The following is a 22795-nucleotide window of genomic DNA, read 5'->3' on the forward strand; positions in this document are numbered from 1 at the left end:
ATCCTTGATTACTTCTACACTGGGTTTTTCCAAACAAAGTGACTTTAAACACATTCTGGATTTTTGGTAGTTGAGAGAGGATTAAGTCTCTATCACAGAACTAAAATTCACTAATAATACTAGGGAAGTACAAAAGTAACTTTCTTATAAAGCTCCAGTCAACACCAAAAAGCATTTGTGTAAAGGATTCAATGTCTTATTTGTCTTACTCAGGCCTAGAAAATTAGGTTCATAACCTCTTTATATTGATCATGGAGCAAAACAACTAAGGATAGAGGCAATAAAACATGGGATAGCCTATGGACACTAAAAAAAAAAAAGAAAAGAAAAAAAAATCCAGTGAAGGATCTCCTAATTCTGAAGTGACTTATTTGCAAGCCAAATGTGAAATGAGCATGAAGAAAGGCATTCAGTAAGAAGCACTCAAAGATATGCTCGTCTGTAAGATACCCCACAACTCATTTCACCAACATGTGTGAGGAACAATCTTTTTTGGTCTTTCCCAGTCTTGATTCTTGATTTACTTTTTGAAAAAGAAGGACATTCTTAATCTAGCTTGAATTATGGTTTGGAAAGACTTTGATGACCTTTATACATTTTCTTTCCTAAAACCTTAAAAGGTGGTATATCTAGTATCAGGTTTAAAAACGCTCTTTCTTCCTGGAATTGTAGCTAGAAGATATTGGCCAAGACATTTTCCACAAAGGGTCCTTTTACTGTGTTCTTATTGAGCTCTGACTTGAACTGTCCTTATGCCTAGGGTTCCAGCAAGCTGGTTCTCTAGCTCTGATCTCATATGCTCACAGATGCCTTTGTCCGAGTCTGTTACAATTGTATTAGCAACTGAACCTCAAAGATTTGAAAAACTGATCTTCAGCTAATGGGACTTTTTGACAAGTTTAGAAGATATACTCAAAGTTGGATACTGCGTGTGCTTTCCAAGTTAGATATAAAATGATTTTGTATATATTCCTTTTGAATTAGCAAAATTAGGAAAATCAGACTCACTAACTTAAGATCGCTGGTCATCTGTTGGAGCTTCTTTATCATCTGGGTAAACACATATCATTCTCTTCCTTAAGATTCATAAATTCAGAATTCAGAATTCAGATTTCAGAAATTCAGAAATTCAGATTCAGAAATAATAAAGTCTACTGAAAGTTGTTTTTTGTTTGGTTTTGTTTTGTTTTTTTATAGTCACAATATTCTTCTCTGTGAGGACGGGCATGCTGTGGTGGCAGATTTTGGAGGTGAGATTTCCATGAATAATACCCCAAATGACATCAGTCTCTTTCTTCCTTCCTAGTTGGTGCCTAATATTATCTGATGAATCTGAAAATGGATTTCACACTGACAGCTATGCTTCTCTAAGTCATTCAAATTTCAGTGACCCTGATTCTCAAAAGTATATTGTTTATTTTCAGTTTTTCCCCTTTGATATCCCAGACTAAAAAAAAAAAAGGAAGTGAGCATTTAAATAAGGTAGAGGCTCTTGGGGTTTCAAAATTTTATCTGTGATTTTAACCTTGTTTTTAAAGATATTTCCTTTGACATGAATTTGTTTTCTCTCTCCCTCAGAATCAAGATTTCTACAGTCTCTAGACGAAGAAAACATGACAAAACAACCCGGGGTTTGCTGCTGCTTGTGTTCCCTATAATTATGAAACAATTAAAATGTGTAAACTCAGCATGAGACGAAGTGAGAGGAAAGCAGCTTTAACTGGAAGCATTGTCATGGTCCCAGGGGCAGGATAATGTTTTATGTTTTTATTTTCAGTAAGCCCTCAAAAGAACTCTTTCAAGGCTCTACCAGAAAAATAGATTAGATATATATTTGGGAAGGGCTATGGGCAAAGTAATACACAACTTGTTTAAAATATAACTTAAAAAAGTACATGGCAGGCATAGTTAATTGGTTCTCAGTTTTAGATCTTCTTTATTCAGCAGTGGAGTGAATGTTTAATCAGTAAAGAACTATAGAATCTGTAGTTAACCAGCATCTATTAACAACTTTTTTCGACTTTAACATCATAAGGCAATATGTCACATAACCAAACATTAATATTTAAGTAAAATATGTTATAACATCTGAAGCAAGCATAATTGTACTCAAGATGCCTGCTATTAAATTCCTTACCTGCTCTCTCCTTTGCTCCCCGCCACCCCCAAAAAGTAACTTCTCATTCTAGACCCCCTCTGTTATTTAATTACCCATGTTTGAGGTAATTTTCATTCCTTCCTTCCCTGCTTCCACTGACTTTACTCACTTTTCCTGTCTGTTTGCATGCTTGTTTTCAGTTCAACCCAACCTCTCATTTTCCACCTCAGTGCAGGTCTTCATCTCTCCTCTGAACTAGAAGTAGGATTCTAACTCCAGTATTCTCTTCCAGTTCATTCTTTGCAACATCAGACAAGTATTGGGTTCTGTCAGTTCACTTCCTCTTATAAATCATCAAAGATACCCACTACCCAGGGCACCTGGATAGCTCAGTCAGTTAAGCATCCGTCTTGATTTCGGCTGAGACCGTGATCTCAGGGTCCCAGGATCGAGCCCCACATCGTGCTCCATACTCAATGGATATCTTCTCTCCTTCTTCCTCTGGGCACCCTCACTCCCTGTGCATGCATGCTCTTTCTCTCCCTCTCTCACACACACAAATAAATAAATATATATGGAGATTATATAGATATAGATCCATATATATATATCTCTACTACCCACAGGCCAAATCCAAATTCATTATCTAGCAGCCTCCTGTCCTCCCCAATCTGGCTCAGAGCCACTCTGTGACCCCTTCTCCCACAGTAAGTTCTCTCAGATCTCCTACAGCCCAGCACACAACCCTCCTGGTCATGCCGCAAACATGCCATTCACCTTCGCAGCCCCGTGACTCTCCTAGTGTGGTATTCTCTACCTGGATAGCTTTCTACTCCACCCCACCTAAAAGCAGTCTACTCATCTCGTAAGACTCAGGAAATTATATCCATTTTAAGTAACTTCCCTTCCATAACATCCCCTCCCCACTGCCTCCTCCCCATGTACTCTTCTGTCCGTGCTTTTGTGCATTTTGCACTACTAACTTAAACTCTTATTTATTCATTCTACAAACATTTATTGAGGGCCTGCCCTGTATCAGGCATTGTGCAAAAGATGAGAAATGCAAAATGTGAAGAAAAGTTTAGTCCTTGATCTCAAGGAGCTCATTTTCTAATGGGGAAAACATGGTAATAAGCAGAAAGATTGAAAGCAGTGTGGAAATTTTGTGGTAAATAAGGTGTGACAAAGCATCATGGGAGCTCAGGTGGGATGAATGGGAATAAATTAGCTGTAGGGAAAACAGAAAGGAGTGGCAGGTAGAATGAACAACAGTATGAGCAAAGTCACAGGGGAGAGTAAGAAATATCAGACTTCCTAGGGGAACTTCAAATAGGTTGGCATTGTTGGCATGCACTGTGAGAGGAAGAGAGAGCAAAAGATGGATTAGAGCAGAAAGCAGGAACCACATCACGGACCGTGTCGTATTGTAAGCAGGATTATGCATGCTGGTTTCCCCAATTAGACTTCACTCATTCATCCAACAAATATCTGTGGGCTCTTTACTAGAGGCCAGATATTCTTCTAGGAACTGGGGATATTACAGTAAACAAATAAATTTTCTTATTCCTATGGAGCTAATATTCTACTAAAAAGAGATAGACACTGAACAAATTAACAATATATATTGTTAAGAGACAATGTTGTGAAGAGACAAGTGTTATGAAGAAAAAGCAAAGCACAGGATATGAATGGAGAGTAGTAGGGTGCCATTTAGATAGGGCAAGAAGGAAAGAAAACATTTGATGAGAGACCTGACCAGCAGTCACCCATGTGGGGGGAAGAGGAATACAGAGTAAGTGCAAAGGCCCTGAGGCAGAAAAATTCTCTGTGTGTTCAAGAAGAGACTGACTGGAGTGGAGTAAGCAAGAGGAGAATGGTAAGATATGAGGTAAGGGAGGTAGAAAAGAATGAGTCCTCCTTTTGACAGGACACACAGACCTGGGACATAGAGATAGCTAAATCAGTAGTTCTCAACCCCAGCTGCACACTGGAATCACTTCAAGAACTTGTTTAAAAAGTATGCCACTTGAATCTAACCCCAAGAAATTCTGATTTCATTGGCCTGGGGTTGATCTTAAGTGCCTGTATCTTTTAAAAGTTTCCCCAAGAAATTCTGATTTCATTGGCCTGGGGTTGATCTTAAGTGCCTGTATCTTTTAAAAGTTTCCCCTGTATCTTTTAAAAGCCACTGTGATTCTCAAATACATCCAGACTGGCTAAATAAATTTCTGTGGAAAAAATTGAATTGAATGTCACCAACAACAAGTAATTTTTTTATCCTAGCAGTGTAGTCTTTAAGCACAGCACTACTCTAGATTAATTTTGAAGACTATTTTGTTTCCTACTAGTTATGTGGCCTTGTGTAAGTTGGCTAATTACTCTATCACTCCCCTGTGGAAAAATGGGCACATTGTATGCCTACTTCCACTTATGCAATGTTGTGTCACAATGCATAATCTGCTACGTAAGTGGGGGTTATTTGAAATGTGAAAGCTCATGTGAAAGAATTGCATATAAGTACCATAATCGGAATAGAGATATTCTTGGAATGCTGTAATTATGCCTGATTTCAAAATAAGGTAGACACTTCAAAAGAATTATCAGCAGCCAGCTCTGCATAGAATTTCGGGAAGAGCAATAAAAGGATACTGGTTTCCTTCAGTGAAAATACAAAGAAGGTGTTTGGTGAACTTCATTGATAAGGTTATGACTCCATGGGATTTTAGACCTGAAAGGGCTTGCCTCCTTTGTTTTGCCCTTGAGGAATCTGAGGTCCAGGAAGCTTATGAGATTTGTCCAGAGCTGCCCAAACAGGCAGTGGTAGAGCTAGAACTGGAATTTTCATCTCCTGACTCAAAACCTAGTGCTCTTTCCCCTAAACCACAAATAAACCAAAATTATGCATTTGCATCCATCCCGGAATGGAAACTTATATTTAAAACCAAAAAATATATAACTGCAAGTGAAAAAAAAATGTAAATAATGCCATCAAAACATGAATATGAAACTTGGTACAGAGAAAATTATAACAGTTTATAGACTTTGGTCCTGGAATACTTATTGCGCAAACCACATTCAGAAATAACACAACTGGACCAACAAAGGTGATATGACAGATGTGATCCTGCCAGTAAGATATCTGCTTTGTAGGAGTATTCTGGGTGCCCCCCTAAGGTCCTTTCTCTCCTCAGTCATGAAGGCACTGTTTAAGGGTTTAATTTAGTGACTTCCTAAATTACAACCTGAAGATCTAAAGGAGGGAAGGTGCCTCCCACATGTGTGATTCACCCCCAGGGAGGCATAGAGTTCTTGGATGAATCGTGATTGGCTTTTCAGAAGCCTGTATAGTTTCTAGGGGTAAGATGCTCAGAAGTAAACAGAAAATGCTGCTGCTGTGATCATCATTTTATAAAACGCAGAGTTACTTGATGATTAATATTGTTGCAATATTTTTGGAAGAATTATGAATCTCATGACCTTCCAATGATTTAAAAAAATGCTCTTCGCTAAAATGAGCAACAATAGAAAACCTACTGTTTATGTATAAACACACCAGTTTATTGCACAGTATAGAGCAATCAATGTTATTTTATGTTTATATCTTTTGAGAACAATGCGAGAACACTTAAATCCTTACTAAGAAAAACGGTGTTCTACAATGGGATAACTAAACATTTGGTAAATGACTTGTGGATGTTTCTGGACACACAGAACCTCCGCTGGATGGCTCCTGAGGTGTTCACTCAGTGCACACGCTACACTATCAAAGCTGACGTCTTCAGCTATGCTCTGTGTCTATGGGAACTCCTCACCGGTGAAATTCCATTCGCTCATCTCAAGCCAGGTAAGACATCCTGCCAAGTTTCTCTGTTTTCCAGAGTTCTGTGCATTTTCATGACTTCAAGAAACACTTATTTCCAAAAAGTAATACTCTTGGTGGGTTGGCAAGGTGAGAAGTAAGTAAACAATTTCAATTTGGTTGTTTTGTTTTGTTTTGTTTTAAAAAATTGTATTTATTTATTTGAGAAAGAGAGATAGTGAGAGAGAAAGAGCACAAGTAATGGGGAGAGGGATAAGCAGACTCCCCACTGAGCCAGGAGCCGGAGGCAGGGTTCGATCCCAGGACCCTGAGACCGACCGTGACCTGAGCCAAAAGCAGACACAACTGACTGAGTCACCCAGGCGCCCCTCAATTTGTTTTAAAGCGTGTGCCAATAATGTAGACACTGTAATATCTATTTTTTTTTGAGATTAGATTCTGATGCTTCTTTTTAGTGTGTATATAAGGGTGAGCTGAAAGTAGCAACACATAAAAATAAACTCTCGGGACTGTTTTCTGCTTGTCTCACGTTATAGAAGGAAATTGCTTTTCGTGGTAATTTTGTATTACATAAATGGATACCTTCCAAAAATGGGGCTTTGTGAGTGAGCCTAATTTTGGGTGATAAGATACATTAGACTCTGTGTACATGTAGACTGCAGAGGTATGCAGTCTAATCACATGAAAAATATACACATACTTGAGGTTTAAGGTAAGTTTTATTTGCATCTGCTCTTCATTTTATTCGATTTTATGTCTTGTCATTCTATTTACTTTCTTGTATTCACCATGCGACTGGAAATTTGTCCCCAGCAATCACTCATCTGATTTATGGCTTTACAGGTTTGCCTTTTCCAGTATGTCCTATAAATGAAATCATGTTGTTGATTTTTAGTAATTCATTTTTTTTTGTCCCTGAGTAATATTCCATTGTGTGGATATGTCTAAATTTAATTATGGATTCACAAGTTGATGATTATTTGGATTATTCTTACTTTGGGACTACTATGAATAAGATAGGTAAAGCCATTTAGGTCTTTGTGTGGATGGTTTTATTACTCTTGAATAAATATGTAAGAGATAAATACCAGATCTTATGAAAAGAGTTTTTCTAAGGCGTTTGTACCATTATGGATTCCCACCAGCAGTGGATTAGAATTCCGGTTGCTACACATCCTTGCCAGGACTTTTTTGTCACCTGTTTAAAATCAAATATTAGCCATTTAAGTAGGTATCTAATGGTATGCTGCTGTAGTATTATAATTCTCTGACAGCTAATGATGTTGATGATCTTTTCACATGTTTATGTGTGTTCGTGCCTCCTCCCTTGGTGAAGTGTTTGTTCACATTGCCTTATTATTCACTTGTAAGAGTTCTTAGATTCTAGGTAGAAGTCTTTCATCTGCTATGCATTTTGAAAGTGTTTTTCTCTAGTCTGTGGCTTGCCTTTTCATAGTCCTAGCAATGTCTTGAAAGAAGTTTTTAGTTTCAATGAAGTCTACATTATCAAAGTTTTAAATCACATTTTTTGTATCCTTTCTAAAATATGGTTTCATCAATAAGGCCAAAAGATTTCCTCCTATGTTTTCTTAAAGAACTCTTAGAGGTTTAGGCTTTATATTTATAAAATATATTTGTCTTTTTTTTAATGGCACAGGTATGAACTTTTGTTATTCTTTTGCTAATTTATTTGTTTTTTGGGCACCTGGGTGGCTCAGTCAGTTAAGCATCTGCCTTTGGCTCATGTCATGATCCTAGAGTCCCAGCGTCAGTGGGGAGCCTGCTTCTCCCTCTCTCTCTGTGGCTCCCAGTGTTTGCGCTACCCTCTCCCCTCAAATGAATAAAAATCTTTTAAAAATTTATCATAAAAAATGTATTTGTTTTTTAATATGGATGTTTAATTTTCCAGCATAGTTTGTTGAAAAAACTTTCCTTTCTCCTTTAAATTATTTTGGTAGTATTGTCAAAATTTAATTGCCCATATATATATTTATTTTTGAACTCTGTTCTATTGATATATGTCTACCCTTAGAACTCTAAGAGTATTCTAAGAACTATGCCTTACCTTAGAACTCTGTTCTATTGATATATGTCTACCCTTACTCTAATAGCATATTATATTGTAAGGTTACATTTAAGTCTTGAAATCAGGTTAGATGAACCTTCCAACTATGTTCTCCTTTATAGAAATCGCTTTGGCTCTTCTAGACTTTTTGCTTTTCTATGTAAATTTTAGAATCAGCTTGTTTATTTCTACCAAAAAAAAAAAAAAAAAAAGCCCACTGAAATTTGGGGTGGATTACACTGAGTTTATATAGATCAATTTAGGAAGAATTGGCAATGTAAGCATACTGAATCTTCTAATCAGTCCCCATGGTGTAGCTCTCCCTTCAGTTAGGTCTTCTTTAATTTCTGTCGTCAGTGTGTTTGTAGTTTTTAGCATACAAACCTTGCACATTTTTTTAGACATCTCTATGCATTTTGTATTTGATACTATTGTACATGTTATCCTTTAAAATTTCAATGTCCAATGGTTCTTTGTTAGAAGAGAGATATAATTAATTTTTAAATATCAACCTAGAACTCTACATATTTGCTAAATTTACTTATCCATTCAAGTACCTTTATTCTACATTGTTTGGGATTTTCCACATAGATGATTTTGTGATCTGTAAATAAAGACGTTCTTCCTTTTCAATCTGTATATTTTTTTGTATCTTTTTTCTTAACTTCTTGCACAAAGACTAGTGAACAACAATGAACAAAAAACAGAAGTGATAAGATATATACCTCAAATCTAACTCCTAAAAATTTCACCTGCCACCATGCTAGTCAAAGCTGCTGTCTTTATCACTGTAACTGATGCCATTTGACTTCTCTCCCTTCTTCTGCCCCACTTCCTTTGAGACATTTTTGCTCACTTACTGTCATATGACCCTAATTAATTTTTAGATCTTAGCTTAAATATCACTTCTTCCCAAAACATCTTCCTTAATTCTCTAATATTGAGTTAATCCAATCTCCTCCATGCCCCCAAGTCATCATTTATTATACTATTTATCATATTTTACTCATACAGTTTTGGAATTTTCTCTACTCCATTATCCTCTGCTAATTACACATGAATATTTTGGAGAGATAAAGATCCTTTCTGTCAGGAACCACCCAGAAATATTTACCCTTTAAAGAGAGAATATTATATAATAAAACAGTTAAAAGCCTTGCCTAAGAATAACTGGATTCCAATATCCCAGATATTAGAACTTACCGTACTTTATCGGAAAGAGAATTTATGATAGATGTTGAATTTTTTAAAGTTGAACAGTGACCGTGCATCAAGAAATGAGACTCCTTATATCATTGCAGTGGTTAGGCAATCTAGCATATGTTCCACAATAAATTGTGTGAAGCATCAGATTCAGTATAAGCTACATATTAGCCACTTACGAAGAGGAACAAATCCATGACTACAATGTTTGACAACATTATCAGTTACGGTAGTAGCAACATTCCACATGGCTCTTCCTTCTGGATTTAGTAGTAGTACCCTATCTCCTGAGAGTAATACGAAAGTGGAACACAAATACTGGCACTGACTCTTATGCAAGGAATGAGTATACCTGGAGAAGAACATGAAGTTAGAGTCTCTTTTGTGTAGGCCATGTTCAAATTAACCTTATAATCTCAGGTTTAGAAAGAACCAAAAAGCCATCATATCTGGCATTCTATGGATCACCTGACACCAGATGCCCAAAGGGTCAGGAGAATTGGGCAAATGCTGGACCCCGGACAGTGTGATGGACAGGAAGTCACGTGCTCTGACTCCAGGGGACAGCCGCTACCCAGCTCCAGCCGAACAGGGCCATGCAGAAGTGTAGGGATCACTGCTCACTATTACCATATAAACGAATTTCTGTGTATGTTTGTGTAGAAATCTAAAGGTTTGGGGTGCCTGGGTGGCTCATTCAATTAAGCATCTGACTCTTGATTTCAGCTTGGGTCCTGAGCTCTGGGAGATGGAGCCCCATGTTGGGCTCTGAGTTGGGTATAGAGACTGCTCAAGGTTCTCTCTCTCTCCCTTGTGCCTCCATGCTCACACACTCTCTCTCCTTCTGTCACTCTCAAAGAAGGAAAGAAAGAGAAAGGAAGAAAAAGAAAAGAAGAAAACTGAATGTTGGCAATTAATTCAGTTTTTAAGAAAGCGTTTTTCAGGATAACACCACATGGGCTAAGAGAATCGGCATAATGTGTAAGAACGTGAGCCTTGTAACTGTATGCAAGCTACTTAACCTAGCTGTACTTCACTTTATTTTTTAAATGGGCATAATAATAGGCCTACCTCAAAAGACTGGAATGGTGACTAGGAACTGGAAGCACTCAATAAATATTAGCTACTATTATTATTTTTAGGCTATTGTTGAGGGCTCCTCTGCCTGGGAACTGTGCTAGAGTTAAGAGGAAAACAGAGAGGAATAGGGCATTGCTCAGGCTGTCATAGTAAAGAGCAGAGGTTAAGTCCCAACTAGAGAGAAGCAGAGTGCTGAAGATGCTCCCTGGAGGAGTCTCCTGTCCAGACTGTGCAAAAGGGGAGAGGATATCAGAGAAGGAATCTAAGAGGAGGTGATAACTGAACTGCAAAAAGATGAAAACTATTAAATAGATAAACAGTGGGGAGGTAGAGAAGAAGTTGCAACAGAGAGCAGTATGCGCAAGGTGCAGAGGCATGAGAGATGCACAAATAATTCAGTAAGGATGAATCAGAGAATACAAGGAAACCCATCACAAGACACATGCTGTAAATGTAAACCTAGAGCCAGGTGGTGAAGGGCCTGTGTGTTCGCAGTGAAAGTCGCTGCAGGAGTTTAAGCAGGGCAATAGTACAACACTAGTATTATTTTTGAATGCTCTCTCTTGCTACAAAGCTAATTCTGGATTGAAGAGGCTTGAAACCCAGGGCAAAGAGACCAGGTACTCCAGATAAGAATGTAGAAGACCTTAATTAGGGGAGTGGCTTTAGAAGAGAAAGGAGAGGCTGGTTGTGGGAAATTTGAATGGGACTTGCTGGTGGGCCAAGGTAAGAGCACAAGGGAGAGGGAGGAGTCAGGGTTAACTTCAGGCTTCTGGCTGAGCCAGCAGAAGATGATGGATCCAGGAAGAGAGCAGATTTGTGAGAGAAGTGACAAGATTAGAGAGAGAAGGAGCCAAGGTGTGAAGCCAAGCAGAGAGAGAAGAACCAGGCAAGATGAAAAAGGAGCTGGGATGACCTGGCAAACAAGAGCTGTCCTGGATTCATTTCAGAGAAAGAAACCAACACCTGCTTCCCAGATTTTACGTCTCCCCCGGGTCTGTCTCCTCTGATATATCATGACAAAGTAAAGAAGAAATCTAGGATAAATTAATCCATCGATATGTATCTCATCCAATCCCGTTCCCTTATAACCAGGTACCAAATTTTGTGGATCACTTTCAGATTATAGTTTGAGGCCAAAGAAAAAGCCTCTTGTTTTCCTTTTGTTTTCCTCTGTGATGCCAGCTGGTTCACAAGGAGACTCAACTCTGTGTCCTGGGATTCCTTTAATGCCAAGCTATATCGAAGTCTCGGATGTGACAGCAAATTAAGAACATCTGCCAATTCATTCTAGCCAGATTTCGGTGAGACTTTATATGGAGGTTTTAACTCAAGTTTGCAAGCTGTAATATGGGGCCAAATATGGCTTGCAATTTTTTTTTTTTTGTCTCACATATGATTGTAAAAAATAAGAATTTAAGTACATTTAGAGACACAGTTATATCACAGGATCCCATATTTGTAGCAATTTGTGTTTGCTAGCCCTGTTTAAATATTAGCTGTTCTTCTCCATATATTATTAGAATCCTAAAGCATCCTAAATATAATAACCTTAAAAGGCATAAGCACTTGATGATGGGGACTATGTTTTCACATGTGTTAGGAAAATAGGAAAATAGGAGTGAGCCAAAGTTCTGAAATCCTGTGTTTGCTGTGCTAATTTTTATCAGTTTATCACTGAAAAGAGTAGAGCCAGCCAATCACTACAGAGATCACTGGAAAGATCAAATCAGTCCAATGGATGGTGATATTTCTATGAACATAGCTGATATTAACATTCCAATACTTCATTACCCTGACAAAGATTGCAATGAGAATAGACATTGGTGCAAATTAATCTATTCTTCTGACAGTCTGTAATGAGAATGGGATGTGGTTTAAAAAATTAAGCCATTCTTAGTGCAATCTCAAGATTGCAATCTCGTGGTCTCTCTCAGATGCTATATGCTCTGGTGATACATCATTGAGAAGTGTCAGTTTAACAAAGAATGTGTCTTAGCGCTTGCTGGGAGAGTGGTCCGTATTTGCTTTGTTTCACCAAAGCCCAACCCATAAAAACAACAAGGTAGAATCAATTGTGTTTTTTAAAACACACATACACACAATCAAAACTGAAAAAAAAAAAATTCTTGTAGTTTATGTTCATCAAAGCTTACAAGTAAAATGTTTTTTTTATATGGATGCCTGGACTTATTTTTATAAAACGTAAGAGTGATAGTTTAATTTAGGAATTCAGAATCTAGTACCAATTTATCCATAAGCAATATAGCTAATTAAATTTGCCACGAAGAGCTGCGTGGTCCTCCTCTCCACAGTGGCCATATTGCATTATGAGCCAGGGCTGGTGACAGATGAGATGGTTTGTAGCCTTGTAATTTGCAGTAACTCAATGCAACCTTTTACTGGGTATTCAGACGCCCAGAAAACCTCAAAAGGAACTATGATTTCTGATCTAAACAGAACAGAAAAGATACAGTGTTTTAGATATCTAGTTCTCTAGATTCAGAGTAAAAGGGATCGGTGAAACCCTTAGCTCTGTAGATGATAATAACTACAGCAACAACAGCTAACGCTTATTGAGAACCAACAATGTGCCAGATGCTCTCTGTACACTATCTCCCTTAATTCTAACAATAACCTGTGGTTTAGGTTCTATTAGGATAAGATATATGCTCAACATCACACACCAGTAAGAGGGACAGTCAAGACGTAAGTGCATGCCTCCTTGTCCCCAAACCCCATGCTTATCACCATTACACGATGTCCTCAAGGCTTCATCTTACATGTACAAAAATTAATACTCACAGAGGCAAATTAGCTTAATTAGGATCGCTCACAGAGTTAAAAGCAAAACCAGACTGGAAATTAGGCCCCCACATCACATTTCCTTGTTAAAGGAATTTCTTTCTTTTCTTTTTTTATTTTATATTTTTATTTGAGAGAAGGAGCCATAAGAGAGCTCATGGGAGAAAGCGAGAGCACAAGCAGGCGGAAAGTGGTAGAGGGAGAAGCAGTCTCTCTGCCAAGCAGGGACCCGGATGTGGGACTCAAGCCCAAGGACCCCAGGATCATGACCCTAGCCCAAGGCAGATGCCAGCTGACTGAGCTACCCAGGTGCCCCAAGGCCAATTATTAATGGTGATACTGTTTCAATTTATAGAAGCTCCCTCCCCAAATGTTCTGATAAAAAGATAAAAGTATGAACTAAATTTGCCACCATATCTCAATCATTTACCTAATTGTGTCATAATTTAATATTAAACTAAGCATATTCATTCTATGGTGTTTCTTAGTGACTAGGCATTGTGCTCTGTCCTAAAGACATAATAATGAGCAAGATAGCAATTGTCATTAATCCATAATCCTTATTTATTTGTACAATAAATGTTTACTGAGTCATCTATACCATGACCTCTTTTATCTCCAGTGAAATCGTATTTTGAGCGGCCTCATTTATTGATTTGTTTGGTGCATATCAGTTGGGTGGCTACTGATTAGCTGTCATCGTGCTAAGCATGGGAGATACAATGGTGAAAAGATACAATTCCTGAGCTCAAGGAGCTTGTGATTTACAGAGGCAAGCAAATAAATAGGCAATTAAGTATAATATAATACCATATTATACTACAATACTACAATAGCACCATGTGCTATGGGAGTACATAGGAAGGGCACCCAGAGCCAGTTCATTAAGCTAAGACCTAAGGGACACTAAATATAATGTAAGAAAAGAGGATACGTACAAGAACATTTCAGGAAAAAAGGATCACCTTTCCGAATTTGTGATTGAATCATAAAAAGAAGTGAAAAGTCCAGTAATTCATCTCTTTAAAAATTATTCATTCATTTACCAAAGTTTATGGAAAAGCCTAACACTTCTTTTGTTAGCTTATTATTGCCCACATGGAATGTTCAGTACATCTGTTCATGAGAATAAGTGAGTGAAGGTTATCACATGCCGGACAGAATGCCTGTTGATGATCTCTAGTCATATCCCTTTTTTTCTTGATAAAGTATTGATAAGCAATAAAGAACTTAAATCCACAAATCAAGACCATGGTTATGTAAACTTTTGAGGCTGACACACAAAATCTTATTTAATTTAAGCCTCATTCAGGATGAGAGTGAGAAAAAGCTATGCTCTAAAATTGTGCAGTCCACTATGGAAGCTACGAGACACACGTGGCTACTTAAATTTAAATTTATATGAACTGAAACAATTAAAAGTTCAGTTATTCAGTCACACCTTTTTAGTGCTTAATAGCCACATTTTAAGTGTTTAATAGGCATATGCTACCATGTTGAACACTGCAGAACATTTCCATCATTGTAAAAAGATCTATTAGATAGTCCTACTCTAGTGCTAGATTACAAGTTTTGCTCAGTCATTGATAATCATCACAGTGCTGAGAAAATGGTAAGTGCTCAATAAATAGTTATTGATATTTTTAAGTTTACCTTTATTCTCTTTTAATAGCAAAGTTTCACTTGTAAAAGTATAAACCAACATGTACATAAATCATTTAACATATTTTATGTAGCAATCAAGGTAAAAAATTTGATGAATGGGCTGACAGTCTCTTTCCTGAATCTGGAATACCAGAAAATTTCCCAGCTGTTGGTGTAACATGGCCACTTAGGCAAGACTGACAAAGTAATCTCAGAGGTGACAAATCTCAATTCCATGACCCCTCATGTTGCATTGCCCACTTTCTGGTGGAGGTGCTAATGAGTGGTATCACTGCCAAGAGTGCACAAAGCAAAAAGGAGAAGGAGATGCCAAGGCCTTGCAGAATCTGCTTTGAATAATGAAGAATTAAGTATCGTTCATCTTAAACTGATTTTCCAGACGCAGTGCCAAGAAGCAAACAGGTATCTTTATAGACTTGATATTAGAGTCTAAAAGGGTTTCAGAGGAGACATTTGGCACCTGCATCTGAGTTTAACTCACTTTATGAATAGTCCCTCCCCACCCATTAGGATATGTATAATTAGTTTAAATGTGTTCACTACACTGGCTTATGTGCTTATACCTGTACCAGCTCAACAATATCCAAATGGTCATAAGGTGAAAAAGTAGAGTTTAAAGATCAGTGATTATTAAGCATTAGTTAATTTGTTTGCTTATTTATTTACCTCATGCCAAAAAGAATTAAAAATTGTCAAGAGTAGCCAATGGGAGAAACCTAACACACCTAGTTTTTTGTGACACAGAAGACACATTTTATAAGTGACATTTCATTTGCTAAATATGTGGGGTTTTTTTTTTAAAGATTCTTATTCATTTATTTGACAGAGAGAGAGATCACAAGTAGGCAGAGTGGCAGGCTGAGGGGGTGGGGGAGCAGGCTCCCCACCCAGCTGAAAGCCCGATGCAGGGCTCCATCCCAGGACCCTGAGATCATGACCTGAGCCAAAGGCAGAGGCTCAACTCACTGAGCCACCCAGGCGCCCCCTAAATATGTTTTGACCTGTCTTTTGTTTCTTTGTTTTCTTAGTGTCAGCAAATATAACTGTAGCTAATAGTGGCTAGAAAAGTTTGACAAATGTGACAATGCAAATATTCTACAAATGGCATTGAAAACAAGAGTAGAAATGGAATTCCTGACTCTGCCCTCAACTTGGAACAATTGTACAATTAGAATTGCTGTTGTAAGGAAGGAAATATTAAAATACCAGACAGGCAAAGAAAATGAACTTAAAATTTTAAATACAAATAACCAATAAATATTTAGGAAAATATTAAGCCTCACTATTCATCAAAGAACAAAATTTAAACAACAAGAAATGAGCTGATACACTTGCCTCTCATATTAAGAAAATCTTTTACAAAATGAGAAAGCCTAATACTGGTGTAGATGTAATGAAAAGTCCCTTACACATTGGCCATTGAGAGTGTAAATTAATACAACTCTTGAGAAAAACAGTGTATCAGTATGTGTCAAAAGTCTTCAGCTATGCCCTTTGGCAGGTTAATCTTACCCTTCAAAATATCATAAATATCATAAAATATCATAAATATCAAAATATCATAAATAAAGTTTCAGTCTGTGAAACTGGGAAAATCATACTGAAGATGATTACTTTGAAGTGTTTATACCCAAATTTGAACATCCTGAAATTGAGGAATGATTAAGTAAATCATACAGAATACAGAGTCGTTAAAAATACATTAACCTGAAGTTTAATAACTTGGAAAAATGTTGATATTTAGGGGAAAAATATTACATAATCATATACTGGCATGAGCTCAATGATAGAAAAAGTATATAAGAATACTCAAAATATTTTAACAACTGTCCTTTCTGAATAAGATTTTATTCTAATTATGTTTCTAAAATTCCAAAGAAAACAGGTATGTTACATTTGTCAAAATTAGGTAGTAATTCCGACTGATCCATAAAGCAAAATGTTGATTAACTTACATATAATTTCACTAAATTAGTAAATCTATAAACAGAAGTGAATTGGAGCAAACTTTAGTGTAATAGAGGCAGTAGTTATAGGTCATATCACAAATGTTGTTGGGGTACAGACAGATGTTGATGACATCACAACCTGGAAAAGAGGAAGTCAACATCCTGGGACTTTAGCCTCCCACCGGTGCAGAGCAATTTTAGGAGGAATAAAAAGAGCTTCAGGTGTTGTTTACAAAGTATTTTCAGTGTGAAGTGGTTGAAGAGAGCGTGGAATCTGGAACAAGAGGTTATACCAATTACTAATTATATTTAATTTTTTCACAAATTAAAAACTAGTTACATACACGCACACACACAGAAATACCTACTTTGAATGATTGTTAGGAGGTTTGAAAAAGCTTATGTATGTATCTACCATGCTGCCTGATACAAAATATGTTTAATGAAAGTACCTATGAACTTGGTTTCCAAGAGAGTTACAGAAATCACTGGTTGCAGAGCAGGAAAATATGCAACAGTCAGGATTCCACAGCGAAGCCCCAAGCATCACCACACCGTAATGGGGAGTTTCAGATGAGCAATATTCAGAAATCCAAGCAGACAGGTAGCACTAGGGAGTTGAGTCAATGAGTGATATTAGCTAAAATGATGGATTTGAGGTATCTTACAAAGTTTAGCAAATAGTAACTACTTTATAAATATTAAATCTTAAAATCCCAACATTCTTATAACCAGTAATGGTATTTAAACTTAAAAAATCATCTATTTTGCCCAAGTTAAAGGGGTGCTTTCTGAATTGCAAAGTTTAGCGGCACCCCACGTCTTGCTAAGTACAGGATAAGCTCTTATAGCCTGGATTTATGACATTGTATATCGTCTGGTCCAGTTTGCCTTTCAGTCCTTACTTCCTATAACATTCTGTGTATACCCTTCAGACACACACCCCAAACTGCTTGCTCTCTGTATGTTCTTTTGCATGCTTCTTTGATCCTCTTTGTGTTCCCTCTGCTCCCAATTTGTTGAATGAGTGAACAACTGAATGAATGGACAATTATAAAGATAAACTGATAGTATCAAATTATCCAACATTTTGTTTAAGCATTAAAAAAAAAAAAAAACACCTGCATAGAGCTATCTTTGAGTCCCTGCTAATGTTGCACAGATTGATTCTTGATGACTTTTTGTTTGTCTGTTCATATGCTTCTTGGGGCAAGTATGTGGGTTTCAGAACTGACATGTTCGTTTGGTTCCTAGCGGCTGCTGCAGCAGACATGGCTTACCACCACATCAGACCTCCCATTGGCTATTCCATCCCCAAGCCCATATCATCTCTGCTCATGCGAGGGTGGAACGCATGTCCTGAAGTGAGTAATTCTTATTTCCTCTTAGAAAATGTGTTATGGTCAAAATCTGTCACAAATAGTGTAACTCCAAAGTCTACTTTTAGTGTGTATTTTAAGACTGTCAAGGCAGGAAGACTGATTTGCCTTCTGCTCTTTAGTCTCTAATTGCCTCAAAAGTCTGAGTATCTCATCTTTCTTTGCTGCTGCTCTCTGATTTTGAAATGTTTCTCACAACTGATTAGCAAAAGAGAGACCAGGGTATGACAGATGAGTCACAGCCTCATCTCAGCTGCAATTTTATTAACTACACTTGAACCATACTTAGTCATTTTCTGAAGAAAGAAGTTTGGCACAAGACGGATTTGTGTTGGCTTTTCACCATGAGGCAGACCTTTAGCGGAGACTCCGTGACAAGTGGTCTTTAGTTGCACTGGCTCAAGCGGGAGGCCAGAGACCAAGTCCTAGTCCTTCCCTAATTCTTTAAGCAGTAATGTGATAAAGCATTTAGGAACGCAGATGGAGGGTTCGAGACTATGGACGGAATCAATAAAGGAGGATATGTGAACAGAGAAAAAAATTAAATATGATCTTAGATCTAAAAATATTAAGGGTTACACTCCTATTATCCCAGCATGAAATCTCAGACCACTTGTTTACAAGACAGGATTCTTCTTATCTGTACCAGACATTTTGAGAATGTCTGACAAACGAGGAGACTCCTCAACTTCTCTCTTGATAATACTGTTTAGCACGGTGTCTGAGACTCTCCCTGCCAGCATGTTTTGTTGTCTATTGAAATCCTTGGGTTTTAACGTCAGCCCACATTGATTCTTCTGCCCTGAGTAGAGGGAATTAGTTCACATTAGTTAGCTGTTGTTAACTCAGGAAGTACCTCACCAAGGGAGAAATAGAATAAGCCCCAGTCTAGATTTTGGAAGGAGAAAGCCAAGTTCCCCACTTCTTTTTTCTAAAGGTAAAACCCAGACCAAGTCATTACCCAACTGCACAAACATACATGGAGACTCTTAAGAAGAAAAATAAAGATTACTATGGCATGCGGATTGAGTAACCTCAAAAGAAGTAATCTCTTCTCCTGACCATTCTGCTTCGCAGATTGTGTATTTATTGGTGTTGAATCTTTTCTCACTACCAGAAAGCAGGGATTTTGTTTTGTTTTGTTTTGTTTGTGGCTGCAACCTCAGCACCTAGAACCATCCCTAGTAGATGTTCAAAAATATTTGTTGAGTACATCAGTGAGCACCACTATTGCTTATCAAAGCCTTCAACACCCTCATCTGAATTGCAGTGTCCAAAAAATAATTTGTCTTGAAAATTATATGGCTTAAAATAGTTTGGGAAAAGCTTTCCTTGCTGATTCAATATGAACCTCAGGCATATTTTCTAGGAATAAGTATGTCAAAAAAGCTAATCTGAAATTTCCTTTTCTCTTTAGTGTATATAACATAAAGTATAACAAAAAATGTAAAGTAAAATTTTAAAAAACTGTCAAGGGTATCCCTTTTGCTTTTATTAATGGACTCTTCATGTTTATGATTATAAATTGGGAATATATGGAAGTTTTCATTTGAAGATAAAAGCAAGTCATTAGCAACTTCTAAAAGTATTTTTGGGGAGGTAGAATGGATGTCACAAATAACACATTAGGAAATAAGAGAACCAGATCAGGGCTAAAGGAGGGTATGCTTAAAGTTAAAAAAAAAAAAAAAATACTAAGAACCCAAAACTCAAGTGTTTAGTGGAAAAGTTTCATTGGTAAGCAGCAAAACCAATCAGTCCAGGGCCTGGGCTCTGAGAATGCAGTTGGAGAAGGATGGGGGAAAGGCATAGTAGGAAGCAAAGTCTCTGACTAGCCAGCTGTGTCTGGGCTTGCCGGTCAGGTGGGCCCTGGCTTGGCTGTGGTTTCCATCTCAGCATCATGAAGTTGAGCTGCTGGATGTGATATGCCTGAAACATCATCGCCGTGCCCATCTCAATAGCGTCTTCACTGTGTGAGCAGGCTCAGTGGTGAGGAAAAGGGAAATGGTGGGCTAGTTCTTGTTCTTTCCTTCAACAATGACTTATGGAGTCTCCACACAGCCCCACGAACAAGTGCTGGGGATTCAGTGGAGACCTATGCTCCAGGGAGCCTCAGTAAGGTCTAGTAGCCAAATGGAGACAAATTGAATAAACAAATGATTTTATAGTTATAAGCCAGACTGAGGAAAACAAGAGTAGATGAGAATGCATACTAAAGGAATTGGCAAGTACAGGACAAAGAGATAATATAGGTCAGGAAAGGCTTCCTGGAAGAAGAGACACTTGAGCTGAGGTCACAAGCATAAACAGGAGTTTGGTGAGAGAGAAAAACAGTCCAAGCAAAGAGAAGGTGTGCAAATTCACTGGGAGAAAGGACACAAGGGAGAGGCTTATTAGGTATGGGAAGCTTGTAGCGACTGAGGGGTTAGCTCTCCATACCATCATTTGAAATAAGTTCATCTTTAGATATGAGACACTAACACCATGCTCTCCTGGTCCTTGCTATCTAGGTTATCAACTTCATTACTCATTCTTTCTTTCATATTTGTCTTTGCTTCACTCCTTAAACTTGAACCATATTATTATCTCCTATATATGTCTTCTTAGTCAAGACCTACAAAGACAGAAAAGGACAGTGAGAAAAGCAGATATGAAATCCCAGGCAACTATATTTTTGTCCCTAAAGAGTTGCAGAAATATGATAAAAGTAATTGTTTTTTGAAAATTCAGCTGAACTTGGCATGAAAAGATTTGATAACTTACTCAGAGAATTGCATGTGGTTCCTATAGTGAGACAGGCACTGAATTATCTTCTAGTATGATTGGGGTAGTTGAGCATTGTTTCTTAACGTGTGGGCTGCATATTACATACTCCAGTTTACCCGGAAAAATTTGTTAAAACGAAGATTCTGGGGCCCTATTCTAAAGCTCCTGCATCAAAATGTCTAGGATGGAGCCTGGGACTTTGCACTTAACAAGCACCTCAGCCGGATCTGTGCCCAGTAAAGGCAGAGAACCAGCGGGCTGAAACAGGAGCAAAAGACACTGAAGTCTGAGCGTGCGCTGAGCTGCTGTTGCATTAATCCAGTTGATTACAAGACAAAGACTACAATGGTTACCATGGGGATTCAGGAGCAAGGGCAAACGTGAGAACTACTTCAAAGCAAACAACATCCTAAGGAGGTGAAAGACTGGATTTAGGAAATGGCAAAGAGGAAGGAGCCCAGGAGAGCTGTCATCATCACCGCCTTCTGAGAATTAGCCAGTGACCACAGTACTCCTTAGGCTCTTAGGTATCAGGGATATTGTTGGCAGTGGGAGAAAAAGCCAAGTGCTCTGCTTTAAGGTGAAGATGGTTTTTGTTTTTTGGTTTTGGGATTTTTTTTAAATAATAATAGAAAAAGGAAAAAAGAAAGATAGCTACCAAGAGATTAAAAAAAAAACTAACCTGGTCTACAAAGCTAAGGAAACTATCAATTAGAATGAAGTGATTGTGCAAGAAGTTGGCGTAGATGCTCTTCTCACCTTAAAGGCGCTTAACCGAATGAAGTGGGATCAGGGGAGGCAGACAGATGGCATAGGAGCTAAGCTCAGGCAGAGAAGCTGAACAAAAATAGAGGGGAGAGGAGTTGGAGTTAAAAGCAAGGAAATTTTGAATCCAAGGAGAAAACAGAAAGAAGAGAGGGAATAAGGTTAGAGAGTTTCAAAATAAGAAAGTTACATCATTTGCTGGCAATTCTGAATAGGAAAGAAAACAGAAGATAGGCAGAGCATGTAAGCAGAATTTACATTGTTCTATAGTCTTTTAGGCTATACAAATATTGCAGGAAGCAGATATAAAGATCCTGTTATATAAAACTATATTAGAGACTACATAAATATATAAAATATGTAAAAATATATTAGATATAGATAGAAGAAGAGAAAGTACTACCTTTTTCCCCCTAGGAAAGGTAAAATGTAATATTCTATACCATGAAGGTATGCTTTCAATGTTTTACTGGGATATCAAAAATAAAATTGTTTGAATATACCTCTATCTTTCCAATAAATGTGGCTTTGAATGAGAGAAGCTTATTCTACTATTGCTTTTAAATCTCATATTTATAAGGACATTTAATTCCTGTGCACAAGGAAGAATACTCACACCAAACAATAGTGACATGCTAAACTCAAGAGATCAAGCCTTGAAAACTTAAATACTAATAGGTTATTTAGTTTTCAAAATCTTAAGTTAATAACAATTGGCAATAAAGCTTGTTAAAATTCCCTTTGTTCAGGATCCATTGTGTTGATCTTGAAGCTCCATTTGTTCTTCTAAAATGATTGAAGCCGAGATCGCCACCTAGTGGATTTAGAGGATTTTACAAGTTTTACAGAACTAGCTTACATCCCCTGGAAATCCTTAATTTTTTTTTTTTTTCTCTTAGAGAAATAATAGGTTTTAAAAACTCTACTTAAGATCTAGGATAATTGTCAACATAACAGTTGCAAATGGTTGAAATATAGGAATATGCATATCAGCTAGACTACAGTTAACAAACAAAGCTCAATTTTTATTTTCATACCATAATTAGGAAAACAGATCAGGCACAAATATGAATATATAATCATCTATGTAGAAAGCAATATTGTAATACCACTAATTGAGATGTGTATAGTAATTTCCATAAAATAAACATCAAGTGTAAATCTGTTCAAGTGCTTTTTTCTTCTTTAATCTTTCATTTG

At 37.4% G+C, this 22795-nt stretch overlaps 1 protein-coding gene across 1 annotated transcript in view; it reads left to right on the forward strand.

Annotated features, from left to right (window-relative positions):
• The window catches only part of TNNI3K (TNNI3 interacting kinase), a 318208-nt gene that overhangs the window by 221299 nt on the left and 74114 nt on the right, over nt 1-22795 (forward strand). The window contains 4 exon segments of the mRNA XM_059375142.1: nt 1198-1250; nt 1579-1631; nt 5810-5942; nt 17940-18049. Coding sequence (XP_059231125.1) covers nt 1198-1250; nt 1579-1631; nt 5810-5942; nt 17940-18049 — 349 coding nt within the window.

This window comes from Mustela nigripes, chromosome 14 (genome assembly GCF_022355385.1).
Source record: "Mustela nigripes isolate SB6536 chromosome 14, MUSNIG.SB6536, whole genome shotgun sequence".
NCBI classification, from domain to species: Eukaryota; Metazoa; Chordata; class Mammalia; order Carnivora; family Mustelidae; genus Mustela; species Mustela nigripes.